This window comes from Camarhynchus parvulus, chromosome 7 (genome assembly GCF_901933205.1).
Source record: "Camarhynchus parvulus chromosome 7, STF_HiC, whole genome shotgun sequence".
NCBI classification, from domain to species: domain Eukaryota; kingdom Metazoa; phylum Chordata; class Aves; order Passeriformes; family Thraupidae; genus Camarhynchus; species Camarhynchus parvulus.
The window spans coordinates 16,747,468-16,766,658 of record NC_044577.1 but is presented as its reverse complement, the minus strand read 5'-3'; the positions used below and the strand labels follow the sequence as shown (position 1 = coordinate 16,766,658).

General features: G+C 45.5%; 1 protein-coding gene across 1 annotated transcript; it reads right to left on the bottom strand.

Moving 5' to 3' along the window:
- Positions 1–396: 396 nt before the first annotated feature.
- CHRNA1 (cholinergic receptor nicotinic alpha 1 subunit) lies at positions 397–9,326 on the bottom strand. The gene is made up of 9 exons (XM_030952315.1): positions 9,225–9,326; positions 7,311–7,456; positions 7,118–7,162; positions 6,562–6,671; positions 6,127–6,322; positions 5,273–5,510; positions 3,961–4,184; positions 2,460–2,699; positions 397–544 (listed from the first exon to the last, which is right to left on the bottom strand). Exons 1-9 carry the CDS (start codon positions 9,265–9,267, stop codon positions 413–415), a joined length of 1,374 nt encoding a protein of 457 aa, XP_030808175.1. The 5' UTR covers positions 9,268–9,326; the 3' UTR covers positions 397–412.
- Between the last annotated feature and the right edge of the window lie 9,865 nt (positions 9,327–19,191).

Below are 19,191 nucleotides of genomic sequence, written 5' to 3'. Positions count from 1 at the left end.
TACAAAAGCCACAGAGCAGATATTAAAACCAGCTTGAATGCCAAAGTTGGATACAGATTTACAGCTCAGCTAAAGCTTATTACACTGCTATTGACTTCACTGGAATAGTATCTGTTGCTTACAAAGTCAGACAATCTTATTATACATTAACATTTTTAATAAAGGGTAAAACGGATCAAAACCTGGCTGACAGCCATTCACTTTTACCACTAATGCAAGTGTTTCTTTTTGGCAGTTAAATGCTCCTGAGCAGCAGCTCAGAAGTGCTAAGTATGGGGCCTTACATTTTATTATCCCTGCTCTTTCCCAGTGGTTACTGATTCCTGTCAGTGAACCTTTCAGAGGCTGGCCAGATTCTGATGGTCATGGTGCTTTCAGATATTCAGGGCAGCAAATAGTTTCCAGCTGATGTTCATCCCTGCTGATTTAATTCAATAAGGCGACCAGCAAATACAGCTAATGTTCCTATAAAACAAACTAGCATAAATATGCCAAGGAGGAGATGATCAAGCACCATTGCAACAAACTTCCATTCTTCTGCAGCCTGGGAAAGAAACAAAGGAGATGGTAAAATCTCTGCAGAGCCCTGTTTGTTACAGAATTCTTGTAATTTACTATCTTGAACAAGGGGAAGGCTCTTCCCTAAGTGCCATTATTACTATGCAAAACATGCTCATTTTCTTCTCAAAAGCAGGTCAGTGGTTAAGAAAGCCTAAATAACCTAGAAATACAAGTTTCAACACTAAACTAACCAGAAACCCTGGCAATTTGCTGAACAATTTCATTTAAAAAATGTTGAAAAGCTTAATTATTAGGCCAGTTGTTGTTTCTGAAAGAAAGTTTAAAATCCTGAAAACAAAATGCTTAGTTTGACCCAAATGACTATTGTTTTTCCATTGCTTTTTTGTTCTCCTGGGATATCTAGGCAGTTCCTAATAATTTAACCCTAACCCCTGCTTTCCATACACTCTAATGTCTTGTAAAACCTTCTTGGTAGCTCCATTAGTCTTTTTTCTAGTTGTGGGACACCATGAGCCACTTGCTCTGTACCTTTTCACTGGGAACCCAGCACAGTAAGAGCATGCAGTGTGCAAGGCACCAAGTACAGCAGGGCTCATGATTTCCACCCTGGAACTCCACCTGAAGGAGTGACACGTGCTGGCCTAAAGCACCTTCTGCTTGTGCTTTGGTTCTGCCAGAAGTAGAAGAGGCTGTTGTAATTTATCTAGAGGACACTGACAATGACTACTGTTTTGAGGTGGTTCAGAAGCAAATGCAATGAAGTGATAGCCTTCAGAAGCCACAACCTTAAGTTTATTTAGGGAGCTTGACTTTTGAAACCCCCTGGAAGTGATATATCACTAGTGCCCAGATGACACAAACAGCTGGGCTCCACTTCCGAAGGGGGCATTTGCTGGTAACCTGAAGACCCTCCTTGTAAGCCAGGGAGGAAGTGGAGCCCAGAGATGTTGAAGCCACACCAGCCCTGCTGAAGACAACAATTTGTCTGCAGAGAGGCAAAAGAGTCACGGGGAACATGAGACTACAGCCAGAGCCATTTCACATGCTCCAGGAATTTGGTCACAGGAACAAACCCTGTGGTGTAAATCCTGTCGGTGGCAAGGAAGCACCTCCTTTTCAAGAGAGTGGGTCAAATTATTTTTGAGAGTTCCCCTCCCCTGTCTTCAGACCAGGCTGCAGCTCAACAGGAGAGGTCTATGACCACCTAGGAAGGTGAAATACCAGGACTGAATTACCCCTGCAAAAGCTATGTGAGCTGTGAAAGCTGAAATAAAAGAGGGGTTAATTGTACTGAATGTGCTAGAAGGAGGCAGAGCTAGGTTTTCCTAGGGAACATTGCCATGTGTGACTCTATATGCTTTTATCCTTCCTTTGGCTTGCAATGTGGAAAAAGTCAGTAATCAGAGCAGCTCATAACATACTTCATTTGGAGGGACTACTTGTATTCAGGAATAAAACTAAACCTTATCAAAATTGGAAATATAATTTGTAATTTACATTTAACACTTCTCAGATAACACTACTGGGCTTTTGGAGTTTGCCTTGCTTCCTGGCTTTTCAAAAGCAGTAGGATCTTACTACAGGGGCAAGATGCCTGAGTGGGAGACAGAAGAAATGTGTTTCGGAACTTGCTTACAGTTCTTGAAACTGGTTTCCTACTCACAGACACTCCATCTCTATGGCTTCACATATCACATAAAAAATCCTTGGCGCTGACACTTTTTCCTTTTCTATTATTTTGGGAAGCCAACATTCAATTAACATCTGTGACAATTATTTGTTGCTTCTTGCTGACTCCCTTAAAGGGAGAAGACCGTCCACTGCTGGAGCCAAACCAGGGCTTTGAGTGTTTTTGTAAGGCAGGGATATTTTGCCAAAAAAGTAAGATGTAGCAACCTGAAAGCTAGAAATGAATCATGCACCAAAAAAAGCCTTACATTACTGGCTTCTTGGTCCGATTTCATTGTTTCTGCAATGTATTTGATTCCCTCTATAGCATTTTTCACATCTGGGTTTTTGGTAAGCGGGGAGTAGAAGTTGACAGGCACAGAACCTGACTTCCCAGAAATGTCAGAAATATCAATATCTTCTGCAAAAATATTTTTGTCTTGTTTGTCTCTTGATGGTCGTTTCATTGTAGAGAAAAACATGACGTTTGGGATTGTGTCAATAAAGATCTGCAAACAAAGGGAGAAGATGACAGTTGCTGCTCTGTGGGGCTGTGCTACAGCTGCAGCTGTGCTGAACAAAGACAAGCCTCTCCCCTCCCCATCGCTTCCCGTGCTGGGGCTGCTGCAGATTCCCTCTCTGACTGTGTCACAGCCCACGCCTTACTTACACCGGGGCTTTTGTCAGCTCGTGTCCCGGGCAGAGGGGGTCCCCCGCAGGCGTGTTTGCTGCCAGCCACCCCCTGCCCTACACCCAACACCACACGTGAAGCAGAGGGTGATGCTGCGGAGCACATCCTCAGCTGGCACGGGCTGGCAGAGCTGGAGCCATCCCATCTAACTTGAAACATATTGCCTACAAATCTGACTTGAAGAATGGACTGCAAAGAAACTCTTTTGGCTACTTAGGTTTGATTGCGCTATTATGAGTGTTTGCTATACAGGCATGTAAGGTTTACAGTAAGAGACTTGCTGCCAGAGCAATGTTAAGCACATGCAGCGTTTCCTCTTGAAATTGCCCTTCTGCAGGGGTTGTTTATGCTGCAGAGGGAATCTAATATAAGCTGTAACCTTAAAAACATAATTAGAATTACACAGAAAAACCTCCTTTCGTGTCATGGTTTAGTATGAACCCGGGCAGGCTTCAAAACAGCAAGGATTACTGAATAAATCAGATGATCTTTGATATTGTCTCCTTGGCAAAGAACTTCTAATGACAGGCAACCAATTTTTTCTATGTCTTATGTTTATCATTTAGACTCCTGTGCAAGGATCTCCCAAGGGCTGCAGAGCAACTGTACACTGGAAAAGTACAGAGAAGATTTTTTAGCGTTTGCTAAAGCATTTTTTGCAAAATGGGATGCTGAACTCAGGTATTCCCAGTGGCCTTTGAGCTCTGCACTCATGCAGGCTGGTGGCTGGTTACTGGCAGGCAGCAGTGGCTTACAGTCAGTGGAGAATTAGATCAGGATATGTAATCCGAGTCCAGATGGACATTTTATTTTTCCATTCCCTACCTTTAGCTGCCCATGTTTTGTCTCATCTGTTCCCTGCAAGACTCTACCCCAGTGCACAATTTTGTTACCTCAAGGAGCACTTTAGCAATCTTGCTGACTTTACACACAGCTAAGTAGTAAACACTGGCTCCTGTGCTCTTTAACGTGTGACGCATTTACCTCCCCAATTCTTTTTGACTTTTATTAGAAGACCTGCCAATAAAATATGGAGCATTTGGTGGAAACCAGCAGGTGTGCCAAGGCACAGAGCTCACCTTCCTGACCCAGGGGGGCATGGTGTGCGTGCTGGGGGAGCGGTGGTGGGTGTTGATGACGATGACGGTGATGATGATTGAGGCGATGACAAACACCATGGTGAACAGCATGTACTTGCCAATCAGAGGCACTGCACTGGAGGTGGAGGGAATCAGCTCCACGATGACCAGCAGGAACACAGTCAGAGACAGCAGGACAGAGATGCTGAGGGTCATTTTCTCACCTGTCATGAAAAAGCCAGTCCCCCAAAATCATTGCTGCTCCTATCATTCAGTATGGAGAGCATTGATTTGAGAAGCAGGATGGGTAAGAGCTCTTCACACAAACACCTGTGTGCATTTGCAGTGCCATCATCTCTGCCAGCATCCAAAGCAGCAAGTAGGCTTGGCAAACCTGAGAGCCTAACAGCATCAGCTCCAGCACTAAGATGAGAATTACCAGGAATGACTGGGCTGAGGTGTGGGTGCTGAATATTTTTACTTGCTAGGAGCATTTTGTGGGCTCTGCATTTTGAACAATGCAGCATATGCACCTTAGTGCTTGCTCCACAGCTTCCTGAGGGTTTGCTTCCCTTACTCTCTGTCTCTGGGCTGAGAGGGCTGCTAAAATCACATCTGACATCAGGTCAGTTGCTATGCAAGATCTCCTTGCATGTGGAGGGTGTCAAAAATGAATTACAAAACATTATTCACGCTTTTTTTTTTTAAATCCAGTTCAACTTTGTAAAAAGTTTTCCACTCAAAAAATGCATCAAGAATTTAATAAGAAGGGGCTCACACTGCAGTTAAACTATAAAAAGCTGACAAAAGGCAAAAAGAATGAAGCAGAGGAAATGGTTGCAGGGAGCATGAGTGGCTCAGCAGAGACAAAGGAGGCTGGAACAGGTCAGGATTACTCTGTGTCACATGAGGTGATGTGTGTGTGAGCAGGTAACGATCTCTCTCCTCTGACACAATGCAGAAGGGCCTCTGTCATCCCTGTGTGCTGATTTTACTGCAGGACATACTAACACACTGACTACCTATGGCAAAACATAAAAATTATCCAGCTAAATCTTTAGTTTGCAGAAGTTAACTGGATTGATAGTCAGCAATTTCTGTGGGAAAGCACCCCAATTTATTTATATCAATAGTTTCAGTTTTCAGCACTTATCCTTTCTTTGCACAATATTTAAAGCCATTACTTTCAGTGATGTCCAGTTTTAGTGTGCACTGGCCTTCAAGCTGGCTGATGGTTTCAAATACTGTGAATTTCTCAGGAATTTCTTAGAAGAGCGATTTCTATGGATGTAGAATGAATACATTTACATACCTGAATCTGTGGGTAGGTAAAAAACGAGCCCTGTTAGAAAGGAGAAGAGCAGGCAGGGGATGATGACGTTGACAATGAAGTAGAGGGGCAGGCGTTGCATGAGGAAGTGGTAGGTGATGTCCAGGTAGGGGGTGTCAGGGCAGCAAGCGTAGTAAACCCAGTGCTTCCAGCCACGGTAATCCTTCATCACCCACTCCCCGCTCTCCATGAAGTTACTCAGATCTGGACGATCACTCTCCTGGCAGCAAAACACCCCAACAAATTCTTAACACCAGCTATTCTGAACCAAATCAAAACTTAGCAGGTTTGGCTCAGGAACAGGATTCCAAATAACTCATGCACTTTGTGGGGTTTTTTGTGAGTAAACAGCTCTCATCTACAATATTTTTCCTTAAAACATCAGCCTCTACACAGCATTGACCTGAATATTTTACAGAAACAGTCAGGGATAGTAGACTGAAAAATATTAGAGATAGGAGACATAACTGAGGGGACAGGGAAGGAGTCTTTGGCAGTGGAAAGTCATGAGCAGAGAAAATATACTCCCTCAAAAAAACTCTAAACCCGAGAAAACAAACAGAAGCAGAACAGGAAGCACCATAAAAAATGGTGCAAAGCTGCCAGAGGACAGACAGGACACTGTTAGGGCACAGGAATAATATGTAAGAATAATTTTGGAGCCAAACCAGGAAATCTTGTGTTAGATCTACAAATGAAAATTTTCTCTTTTGCAGGTAGGGTCTGCTTGTTTTTCCTGTCAAAACTAGGTCATATTCCATTCTAAATCTGAGATTTCTCTTAAAAAACACGTATAGGTCTTTGCTGTTTTTCCCAGTTACAGACTCCTTGCTTACCGGGTTAATAACAACCATTGTGCCATCATATGTCCAAGTTCCCAACTTCATACTGCAGTTCTGCTGGTCAAATGGGAAGTGTGTGACTATAATTTCACAGTAACTCTTAAAAATGGCTGGTGGTGTCCAGGTGATCCGACCTGTGTGCTCCAGAAGGACTTTGGTGTATTTTACAATGGCAAAATCCCCATCTGCACTGCAGAAGGAACAAGGACATTGAAAGCAATATGGGCAGCATAATCAGCAGAGTCACAAAAGGATTCCCTGGCTGTGGGTCAAATGACTCCCCAGTGCCTGCTCCTGGAGGAGCTTTCCCTGAGGAGTTGTACCCACTGGAACAGATGTCATGGGAAAACTGTCCCACCAAGGTGGTGCCACAAGACAGAGCTCCTCCCCGCTCCCTCCCTGCCTCCCTGAGCAGCTGGCACCCCTTACTTGTTGTAAAGAACAAGGTCTGGCCGCCAGATATCATCTGAAGGGATGCGGATTTTTTTTACACCACCGTAGTCATCTGGGTTCCATCTGAGGTTGACGTCTGTCCATTGCTAAAGAGGGAAGATTGCAGCCCCTGAGAGCCTCTCCCCGCACTGGGGTTAGTTTGAGTACTTCCCAGAAACAGCTCCTACCTTGCTTTGGGACATGCAGGTAAGCATAAACATGTGGGAGTGGGACCCCCAGCTCATTTTTTACACTAATTTGTACTTTGGTTTAAGAAGCTTATTAAAAAAAAAAAAAACAACAACAAAAACCCCAAAAGAAAATAACACAAAGATATCAGAAGCCTACTGTTTGAAATACAACCCCAAATGCTTTTCTTAAAACTCTTAGCATCTAGAGCACTTTATTCTTTAGATCTCAGTAAGAAAAAATGCTTTGCTATCTGACCCACCTCTCCAGGCTGGCCCCGAGGTATGAGAGTATAGTCAATTCCTGACTGTGTTGAGTGCATTTATTTGAATTAGATAAAATGGTTAAGAATATTTAGAGTTACCTGTTTCAGGCGCACATTGGTTGTCACAATCTGATTTACTTCATCCTTAAAAAAAAAAAGGAAAGGAAAAAAAAAGCAGGCAGTATCAGCAAGCATCAGGATTAAAGGATAAAAATGGTTTCCTTAGAAAAACACCACCATTTGGCACTATCACATGAGCCAGTGACTCAACACCACCCGTGTGCCACCGTACCACGCTGATGAGCTGGATGAGCTGCAGCCCCACGGTGACGACGACGGCGTCCCGATGGTCCTCCACGGGCCGCACCACCTTGTTGTAGTTACTGAACAAGTGCTCCACCAGGCGGGTCTCGTCCTCGTAGCCCAGGGCCAGCCCAGCTGCAGAACAGCAAGAAAGGACAACAACAGTCAGAAGGGGCAGGGAACAGGCTACAGCACCATCACTCTGAGGCTGGCATGGAGGAAACGCTGCCAGGCAAGCTGCTCATGGGGGATGACACCAAGTCCTCCCTGTGACAATGGCCTCCCACCAGGAGATGAACGCATGCAAACAGGCAGGATTGTGAACATCAGACTGAACATTAGGAGTCTTCCAGCCTGAAACTGTGGTAACATGCAGTACTTATGGGCAGTTAAACACAGAAAATGTCCAGTCTCAGGGGTTTCTAATGTTACCTTTTCCGCCTTCAACTCCACAGACCTTGCTGTGACACTGACATTAAAGCTGAGGGCCAAGCACACCAGTCATGGAGAAGGCATCACCATCCCCACTCCTTGCATCTGCAATCTAAGCGGAACAAGAGCTCCTCGCCCCAGCAGGAGTTGCTTGTGTTGTGCAGGTGGCGAGAGAAGGAAACCACTCACTGTGTGGGGTAGGTCCATGGACAGCTCTGCCCACAGGCTGCCCAGCATGACTTGGCCATGCTGTGCCAAAGAGCCTTGAAAGAAAAATCTCCCGAGTGAAAATGGCAGGGAGCAGCCCCTTTCCAGTGGAGCCTTCACAGTGCTGTGCATGGCACTGCAGTGCCAAGAAGCAAGGGCACTGGGAAACGGGCCCTGCCTCCAGAGAGCCTGGGGCCGGGGAAGCAGCACACAATGACCTCAGATTGCAGCTGCTTCACTGGTACAGGGGAGGAAAACAAATGAGAGGGGTGCTTGGGGATGTTTTTGTATGCCTCCCCTCTAAAGGTGGTGAGAGGGAGCAGAAGAGTTGAGCCTCACTGCAAGCATTTTTGGCAGATTGCACCCTCGTCTCCCCCTCTCTGTTGAATCCTGGGCCACAGAAGTAAGTCAACAAGAATTTTACTGCTGACTCCAACCTAAGCTAGGATTTCTGCTGGTTTCCTAACTGACTTTTCATCAACTTTTACATAGCTGAGCTGAGATTGCCAAGGATTCTGCCTTGGCCTTGTCCTGCCATGAGATTATATTAAAGTACTTGGATGCCAATCAGAAAAGCTGCCTGTTGCAGACAGACACTGTTTGCTTCCTCTGCCAGGAGGCTGAATGAGGGTAGGCAGGAGGCATCTCTGAATTTTTAAGTTATGATTACAGCATCCCATCTAATTGAAGCTCTATGCTTTATTAATGCAATTTAAATCCTTTCACACTTGCTCCCTTCTGGTGTAGCTTGGTAGGAATTTAGTATACTGCTTGAATTTTCTGAAAAGCTTTTAGGATCACAAATATTTATTCTTTTAAGGGACAGTTCAAAAAGAATTAGCTCAGTACAACACATGCAGCTGCCAATCAATTCTACTTCCTTGTCAGTCACCCCACAACATAATGAAACTTCTTGTAATGATTTTTCCCATTCCAAGTCATGCTTACTAGATCCTTTCCCATATTTTGAAATACATGTAGCACTAAGGCAAACAGGAGCATGAAAAAAAGATTGCAGAGAGAAAGCCAATTAAACACAAACTTCTCTGCTCAAATTATCTGGTGCCTGAAATTACAAATATCTGAGCTGCTACTAATGCACCCCAAAGCTTTCTTTTAAATGATTAGGTGTGTTTTATGAACACCTAATCACCTTACCAGTGGGACAGGCCCCTTCTGGAACTCATCCTTGCTCGAGCTGATGTATATGCAGAGCCCTGGAAGGAGACAACCCCCCTTCAAGGTAATGGCTGGAACACCTTACCTGTCCAGATGAGGAGGAGGAGCACACAATGGACCTTCATCATCCTCTTGCCTCAGTCATACAGATGGAGGCACACACAAAGCACCTCTGATTCTCTTCAGAGGGGGCTGTGCTGCCTCCCCAGGGTGCTGCCAAAATACACCCACCAGGGTATTGGTTTACAGCACCTGTTCTGGGAATGACAGCTGAGGGCCACTGCCCCACCGGGCTGGAAACGGGAGCACAGCGTGTTTCACCCATCAAATATCTTCTGTGGTTTACAGAAGGTCATTTTTTTTCTAAGTATCAATGTGATCTGTGACTTACTAAACAAATACCCACACAAATAAACTAAGAAAGAGTTATCTGTAAGTAACTGAACATTTGGTGAGATCTCAGAAACTTTTTGTGAACAGAGCAACTTGCCAGGTTTAAGGCTTTGTTTCTCTGAGACAAAACAGAGCACAGTCACTTATTTCTGACACACCCCCACCAATGTAATGCTCCCCTGGCTTCACAGAGGGATGGGAAAGCTTTGAAGTAAGCAAATATTCTCAAGAGAGATCATCTCCTTGAGTCTACCAGGACTTCCTGGTAGAGTCCCCACCTTGGAAGCTATTAACTGACTAAGAGAAGACATCCCACTCTCCTGCTGCCACCTCTATACTCAGTGGACTGAGTCAAGTGGTAGAAACATGACTGGTTTGTTTCTACAGCAGGGCAGATCAGTGGATTTCTGTGGAGCATGCAAGTTCTTGCTCTTTATTGCCATAAATCACCTGTAAAGGAGAGAAAAAGTGATATGTTTAGTAATAATAGTCATTCAGGCCAGTAAAGAAAACAAGAAACAAGTGGAGATTTTTATATATAAATAAAAAATATCTATACACACACCTATCTACCTCATATATACATGATTATCTACTCTGAGCTCAACAATATCACTTGGGAACAAAACCTTGAGAGAGAGACTCCTGTGAAGTGTTCAGCAACATGAGAAAAGCAAGTCCATCAGTTTCTAGGACAGGAGATGAAGCAAAAAGGAAAGATGCCACTATAAATCTGTGAATGTTCTTTGCAGTTCAGGTCATCCGGTTTCAAAAGACTTGGAAGAGGCCCAGGAGAAAGTGACAACAACATCCACAGTGCAAATTGGCTTCTGTACCTGGAACAAGTAAAGAATATGAGCCATCAGTCTGAAAGGAAGACAGAGAGCTTTGGTAGGGTCTGTAAAATCCCAAATGATCTGGAGAAGGCAGATTTGGATTCACTTGCTGTCCCCATGCAAAATAGTAGAGAGCATTGAGGTAAAATTAGAGTTGTCCAGCTTAACCAGGACAGCTCTTCACAGAGTGTGTCTGCAGTGGAGTTGGGTGCCACAGGAGTGTCTGTTTGCAGAGTTCAGAAAAAGTAGTTTGCTAAATGATTTTATACTATTGAATGTACACACACACACTCTCCCTGAGAAGTCTGTCACTGACTCTGGGGTGGTGTCCTGGGGATAGAGTGCCTGATGCTAATGGTGTTCTTGCATTTTTCTCAGGCAGCTGCCATGTGGAGATAGGACATGGCTCTGGGTGACCTGCCACAACCACTCTTATGCCGTGTTCCAAATTCCCTTTTCCAGAAAACATTCCCCACAAAATCCTTCCTTGGTTTTGCCTCTGGGTGACACCAGAGGTATTTTCTATTTCTGCTGGATATCCTTTGTGCTGTCTGCCAGCTGGCTTGGTGTTTCATGCTGGATGCCTTTATTATTGTTTTAATTATTTTTGAATCACTTTCCCTCACCCATCCCCCTCCACGAAGCATCCAGGCTCTGCATTTACATTTATCCTCCAGTACGAACTCTCCATCTACATAACTCTGGCCTGGTTCCTGGCCAGCAGCTCCCATTGTTGCAGAGATCTTGTTTCAAACCCGCGTCTGAGCGCTCCCAGCCTTTATCCCAGGCAGGCAGCTGCCGTGGAGATACAATTGCATGGAGACATTGTGGGAATGCTGGCCAGGGCCCTCCGGATCCTCTCGGGGTCCCAAAGCATTCCTGCCCACCCCAGGCTGGCCTGCCAGGTTGGCTCTGAGATGGATGAGTGTTACCACGCTCTGGCACACGACAGCTCTCAGCTAACAGAGGTGTCTGTCCCTCCTGACAGGGTCTGTCCCTTGGAGCTGGCAGGGTGCAGAGGGTGTGGGGGCCCCAGCAAGTCTGCAGCCCCAGCAAGGGCTCGTGGCTCTTGCAGCTGCCCCAGCCTGGGAGCCAGCCTCCCCCGCTGGCTGGACGTCAGTGCTCGTGTTGGAAGAGGAAGGAGCAGGTATTTGGAGAAGGCCTTTGGGGAGCAGCAGCCTGGCTGTGAGAAATGTTCCCTGGCAGAGACACAAAGCCTTTACCTCGCAAAAAACCCACGGCAACCTGAGCTACTGCAGTTAAATGTGGACAGAGAAGTGAATGCTGCTTGTTGTTCAGCTAGGGAATGTGACCCATCATGACCGAGGTGAAAAAGCAAGGGAAGGGGCTGAGCTACACTGAATGCCTGAATTTGATCAATTACTAGGATGGGCATTTTTCTGTTTTCCTTCAGAGTATTCAGTGGATTTTTTGACAAACATTTCAAACATTTCTTTCCCACACAAAAACCCCTTTTAAACATCTATCCTGACTCCAACCTTTTCAGCTTGTTTTTATGAGCCCCCTCCCCATCCTTCACACAAACCCACCTTCCCCCAGAGTAAGGGCAGACCAGCCTCATTCAGATGGATTGGAAAGCAGCAAACTCACTGCTTGCTGAATGTAGGGCATGGCTCCTTCCATCCATGCATGAGGAATGAGCCCTGCAAGGGCTCCTGCCCAGGGAAGCCAGCCCTGAACCAGTACTGCTGCAGGTAAGGAGCTTTGGCAGAGTGGCGCTGCACAGACACGGGCAAGGTGAGCAGAACACCTAATGCTTTGGACAGAGTGAGGAATACAAGGTGTTAGCTGGAATTTTTGTCCCAGAATTGCATGCAGAGAGGCAGTGCCCGATGGAAGAGAGCCAGTGCCAGAGGCTCCAGCAGACACACGGATGACAGGGCCTGTGGGAGGGTGGAGGGGGTGAGAAGCAGAAGCAAAACTAACCAAAAGAACAGAGAAAGGTTAGAGAGTACATCAGGGAAATTAAAGGAACAAAAGCTTGAAAATAACAGCACTGTCCAGCAGTTTAAACTTCCACTTTCAAATGCAGTATATACCTTTTTAAATGCATTTTTGTATCGGGAAAATGGCATTGCTGGCAGCAGTAGATTATGGCAGCGCTGAGTAAGGCAGATGGTAGACAGGCATTTGTGAGTGTGCCATGCGTTCGTTCCCAGATTTCCCCGGTTACATCATGGCACACGTTCCCGCTGGATCCCGGCCGCTCGGCTCCACGGCCACCAGATGGCAACAGCTGGATGAGGGATGAGCCGGCGCACGGGAGCGCGACCGCGAACCGTCCCTGGCCAGAGAAAACGGGGAGCACACAGAATTTCTTTTTCCAGAAGCAATTCACAAGGAATTAATGACAGTCTTGAGATGCTGGAGGACTGTACTTACCCGGTTTATTCCAGTGCCCACAAGAACATGCTAAGAGTTAATATACATGTCAGAACGTATTGATAAACAAGATTAAATTCCTCAAATCAAGAAATCCAAAGTTGCAGTTTTCCATACTCAGACACATCTCCACCAACCCACAAAAATGTTTTATCACCACGGATATTTGTAGTAAATTTGATTTCAGCACATATTTTCTCTTTTTTCTCTTACATCACCCAAAGGAATTGAAAATACCAAAAACTTGCTCAAAAGTGGTGATCTTAACCTCTGCAATTACAGAGCTTTCATATTATGGCAGAGACGTGGTGCACAGTTACCTAATCTGAAGGATGCTTCTGGAAAGAAAATAAGAATTTAATCTGGAAAGAAAGAGAAGAACAAGGAAAAGGTCCCCAGTCAAACAGGGAAACCAGAGCCACAAAAGACTGATATCATTAGATGTCTCAAGTGTAAATCTAATGCATGAGAAGAGACGCTGCTTCCCTTTAAATTGGCACTGGTCCTCATGGTCACACTTCTCAGAAAAAGGACACTGCCAACAGATGCTTATTTACCCACTTTGGGCAAGGCAGTGCCCAAAGCAGCAAGAATGAAGACAGGAATAACTGAAAACAGAATCAGGAGAGGTGACAGGCACAAGCTGAGCAACCACAAAATGCCCAAGATATCAGTGAGCAGGCTGCAGTGTCTCTCTGCCTTTTTGTTATGGACATGCCAGGAAACCAGTCCTGAAGCTGAACAAAGTGATTGGATAGAGCAGTGGCAAATTTAGCTCCAAGGTGAGGCATGCTGGAGAGCCAAACAAGAAACAAAAGAGGACAAGTCCCTGAGCTGTGGGGTCTGCTCTGCCCTGCTCCTGTGGGCTGCTCTGTCAGCACAGCAGCTTGTGTGACCATGCCAGAGCACTGGGGACAGCAGAGGAGCAGCTTTGCTGGTCCATCCCCTCAGGAAGACTTTCCTGCATGGCAGAACTCCTGAGCTACTCTGGTTCTGTGGTCAGGAAAATCTCATTAATTCTCAGATGCAGCTCAGTGACACCCATGTTTATTTATTCAGCACAAGCTGAAAAATGCCCTCATCTGGCACAGACACTGCTGCTACCTGTTCTGAACTTTGTCTGCAGTCACCAGCCATGAGTTTTCTCTCTGCAGCTGCAAAAAAACCTCACAAAACACAAAAGTCTGATAGTAAAACTGGACAGAAAGGGTGGCCTGGATGTCAAAGTTGGGAACCAGTTCTGCTGCCAGTTCTGGTGCATCCTGAGAGAGCAGGATGTGGAGACATCCAAAGCAAAGTTTAAATGAGTGTTAGGCACCCAAGTGATGTCCTAGGAGCGTCTGCTTCTAGAGGTGACATTATTATATTTTAAGTGCATATTCAGATGCTATTTGTAAATGTATAACTGAGTTACTACCAGTGCAGAAAGTGAGCTCAGCATTACCTGACTTCTGGAAATACAAGTATCATATCCCTGCCCCATTCCATACAGTGAGTGGGACCATAGGAGCATTTAGCCTGAAGGATTTCTCTGGATGATCACATTTACCTGTTTAAATACATCTGTCTGTGTCTAGAGGCAGATGATTCTCCACTGGAGTAACTGCAGAGCAGGCTGTTCAAGTTTAGCTTCACATAAGAGCTGCTGGTTCAGCTCCCATGAGGTCTGACATATTTTGGCCAGTGTTCCATAGTTCAGAGTTTTCCTGAAGGCATTTTGAGGGGTGCTCCACTAAACAGCCCGGGGAAAGAAGAGGTGGCAATGCAGGGTTGTTTTGATGCTTAAAGCTGCTGCCCACATTGACACAGGCTCTTCTCTGCTGCCCACAAGGATATAATTGACTACAACCCTTCTGCAATGTCATCACTCCCAAATACAAAATAAACCCTGAAACATGGGGCACACATTCCCCATATAAGCCTGGCTATGGGATGAGAGCATAAATATCCCTCTGGATGTCACCTGCTTCCTGTGGGGCTGCAGTGCCATGGTGAAAGGCAGATATGCTAAACCATCCCACACCACACCTGCAGTGGGTGCAACTGGGATCAACTTTGTGATCCTGAGAACACCTCTGTAACCCTGTGGGAGCCTCAGGGTGCCTGCCTTTGGGGTGCAGGTTCTCTTATTGCTGGTATGATCTGGATAAACATCCTGAAACAAGTTTGGTTTATTTTTAATTCTGCCAGTAAGCTGGGTGGCAAAGCCCTCTCCCTCCCCACATGGTGGTTCCCCTCCATAAGCCCTCACTGATCCTAGAAAACCCCACAGATCCCTGCAAAGCATCCCTCTCACCTGGGGCTGCAGTGTTTGCCTTCAAAAAGTCAACATCTACCTCACTGGGCTACCTGAGCGTGCAGAGTGTTTTAAAGCAGGAAATGCCACCCTCCAGCCATGCTCCCGGGGACAGATTTCTACTCCTGCACATGACACACTTGCAATTGTTGATATGTGCTTTACCCAGGACTGACCTCATGCCAAATACTCACTTTTATTGCTTATGCTGGGATCTTTGCCAGCACACACAGAATTTTCTTGGTAATTAGTGGAAAATACTGACTTCTGTGGCTCCCGGTGTGTAGCTCTCGCCCATCACACAAAATTTATTTTGCCTCCTTGGCAGCCTGCAAGATCTTGGCTGTGTTAGACAAAAGGGAACTTACAAGTTTGTGTTTACAATTGATGAAACAGAAAAACAAAAATACACCCTGAGCTCCAGCAGCACCTTCAGAGTGACAGCTGGGTCCCTGCAGGAGGCTGGGGCTGCCAATGGCACGGCACAAATGGGTGGGACACTGAGCGCCAAGGCAGGAGTCACGGGTGGCTCCCACTCCTCTGACTGCCCCACAGGTTTTATTCAGCATTTCACATGAAGAAAAATTCCACATTTCCCTGCTCACCAATATTTGGGATTTGACGGGATTTCAAAACACCATACTCAAGGCAGTTGGGGGAATATCTTGGTAAACACACGCCACAGCAAGGGGAGCAATGTGAGTGCAACCCAGGCTGTGCAGGAGCCTGAGGAGCAGCCCCACAAGAGAAACTGGCACTGAAACAGACAGTTCCAGTTTAATGAGCCTTAACAAAGCCTGGGTTGTGGATCAGCCTGGTTGTGAAGTTCACCCTCCTAGCAGACAAAGGCTACCTCTGCACTGACTTGTCACACAGCCCTGGAGCTTGCACACTGCCCGTGCTCACACATGACACGTTTCAGCGCTGTGACTCCTCCTGCAGCTTCCCCCACTAGCAATATCCTCCCCAGTCAATGCCAAGTCACTTTGCTGCAGCTTCAGACCAGTCCTTAGGCTAGAGAGAGAACTTCAAAGTAAGCTGTGGGCAGGCCCCAATTCTTCCTTCAATGAGGGGGCATGAAGGAGCTGTAGACACTCAGCATTGCACTGTATTTGAAATGATTGACAAGAGTGAGCACTTGGATTGCTGAACATGGACTGCTGGGGTCTGGGGCTTTTTTGAACAAAATTTAAACCCAAGGTACTGTAACACATTTGGAAATGATGCCTTTTCTCCAAGTGGCAAGAAGAAGTACTTCCAGGAGAAGCTCACAGTTTTCCATGAGGAAGGGATTTGCAAATGTCACTGCAACTGACCTTACAACAGATGTTGCACCTCCTCACATCTATTTCATTATTGGCCTCTGCCTACTTTAAATAAAAGTACTCAGCTGGACTTCAAACCTCCCCTTTTGTGAGCTATCTTGTCCTGCACCACACTGGTGGTGTCTAACTCACCTTGCAGCAATCTCAGTGTAGCTGAACTCCAGCAGCTCAGTGGAAGATGTCATATGAGAGCTGTTGCCTGCTATAAACAACATATGTCCAGCATCATGATGCTGGAAAACATGAAAAGGGGATAAAAGAACAGATAACAAATTAGAAGAATCTCTCACCTTCCCCTTTTTGAGAACAGAGCAGGTGCTGGGTTTGAGCAGTGAGCAACAGCATGGTGCTGTGTTAAGTTCTTTTGAGTTTAGTGAGTGATCCTCCAGGCAAGCTTTAGGATACACTACCTTATGAATATTAATCTATAGAATGAGTAATTTTAATAGTTGTACAATCCTATTTGCATTAGTGACAGAGTTAGTAATGAGTCATAAAAAAGAGGCAAAGAGAAAAAGCTTAGCATTCAATCTCTAGGCTTGGTAGCAAAAAAGAAAAATTACAGGCAACATAATGCTTGAAAATAAATCCTGGTTGGCTGCCAAATATATATTTCAAAATAAGGCCTAATTGCCTCAGGAAATACATTAATCAAAGGCTCCCAGAGGCCTAAGAACCATTTGCTCCAATTGACCAAGGCAGAGTCCTGATAAACACCTGAGTAATGTAATGAGCTATACATGTCCTTGAGACAAAATATATGAGAAATACAAAAGGACATCTAAAAAAGCTCTTAAACAAGTTCCTTGAGCAGCTTACTGACATCACTCTTGGGAGAGATCAAAGAAAAATGCTACTCTGACCATGAAGGCAGCAAGAGACATTCAATAATCCCTGAATCATGCTGTCCAAATTGAGATTTAGCAGGAGGCATCAAGAAAGGTATCTCTGTGGTGTGGCCCAGACCATGGAGAGAGACAGTCAGGCCATGAAGAAATGATCAGATTGTGCAAGGGCTCTGGTGAAGAGCATAACTCCAAATGTCCATGGCTAAGGCAGGGGAAGGATGTGCTGAAAAACTGAAGAAGAGCTGGACCCCCAAAGCACAGGTGAGGCTTCCTCCTCTCAGTGCCCCAGCCTGGGGTCCTGGGAGTCAGCTGGAGGCAGAGCTCAGGGCACCAAGCAGTGCTGTGCTGCAGGGGGGACCCTGGGGAGGTTTGCTGGGGGGCAGTGGCAGTGCCACCCCAGCCCCTCACTGTCACCATAGGATACGGAACAACACAAGCGCACACATCGCTGCTTTTAAGGTGAAGAAAAGGGAAGGTTTATTTTCTGACTCTAACATTTATAGTTTTCCAGAAGTGACAGTGGATTGGAGGGTGACAGTGCCACCTCTCCAATGACACTGGATAAACTAACAGTCTATCAAATTTCTCTTCTTCCATAAAAGAATGCAAAACAATGAGTTATTTACAGAAAGCGTGTGAGAAAGTTTGCTACAAGAATGTAAACATCAGAAAGCTTAGAAAATCTTAAAAAATCAAAGCAACACCTCACAGCCCTCTGTGGGGCACAGGGCCCCTGCCCTTGGCTTGCAGCCCTGCCCAGAGCACCAGGCTGTCCTTGCCTTGCCTGGTTTGCTCAGCAGTCCCTTTGGTGCACACACATCCTGGCCCTCCTCCCCATGTGTTACATAAGCTTCCTAGGGCTGAGGTATAGTTGCTAAGCAGTAATTCTGCACGACTAAAAAAGAAACCCATGATTGCCAGGTTCACTAAATGTTTTTTTACCCCAACTGCAATATAATTATAGCTATAATAAAAACATTGCAGAACATTCATCAGCATGCAAAAATTAGGTCAGGAACAAAGCGAGTACATCATATATGCCTTTTAGAAGGCTTTTTCCCTTCCTTTGCCATTGGAGGGGGAAGGACCAGAAAAGTCTGTTATTGTATCAAATCACAAATAATGGGATTTTCCATCCTGTCAGCTAACCTGACATTAGGAGTAGCTCATATTCTTGTTTCAGATGGCAGCTTGCTTCCCTCCTCACAGAGCTCTCCTAAAGCCTTGCCAGAGGTTCCCTGCCCACAGTGTTTTCCCTGAGCTCTGCAGTCTGAAATGGGGATGCCCACACATCCCTCCAGTGGGGAGCTGTAGTTTAATCCCTTTTCCCCATATTTTCCTGTGTCCAGCTGCCCTTTGACAAGGTGCTGCCAGAGAGCTGGCTGCAGTGTCTGTGCCCAGCTGACCACAGGTACCTGCAGCACTGAGACAGCACTTACTCCTCATGGAAATCAATTCCTTCAGAAAACAAATCAAGCCCTTGCTTCTCATAGACCTAGATTATTTATTCTATTGTCACTTAACTAATACAAATATTAAAAATACCTGCTTTCTGTGTTTAATTTAAAAAATCTAATAAATGGAACTTAAATCATGCAATTTGCTTGTATGCCCGTGCAAAGCACCTGCCTGGTTAGCAAAAAGAAATATCAAATTCACTGTAAAGACAATGTTTTTTTCTGCACTACCTCTTCAAAAGATTACCACTCAGGAAAGATCAGAATTTCGTTACAATAGTAAAAAAAACAAGACTACAATGGAGGCTTTTGCCTACACACTTAATAAAAAATTGCAATTAAAGAGAATAAAGGAAAGTCCCTGCATACGGATTCCTGGGATTCCAAGTCAAGAAAGCACTTCATTGAGTGTTGGGGTCCTCCATCCCACACTCCTGACCCTAACACAACATGTGACCCACATACTCAAATCCAAGAGATGTGCCCTCTGTAGG

Bases quoted from the DNA above. Each gene is read 5' to 3' on its own strand.
- CHRNA1 (XM_030952315.1), bottom strand. From the start codon at position 9,267: ATGATGAAGGTCCATTGTGTGCTCCTCCTCCTCATCTGGACAG. The intron at 5,511-6,126 runs GTAAGCAAGGAG...TTTTGCTGCCAG, and splicing joins CAATGGTTGTTATTAACCCG to GAGAGTGATCGTCCAGATCT. The intron at 545-2,459 runs GTAAGGCTTTTT...TTTCTTTCCCAG, and splicing joins CGGACCAAGAAGCCAGTAAT to GCTGCAGAAGAATGGAAGTT.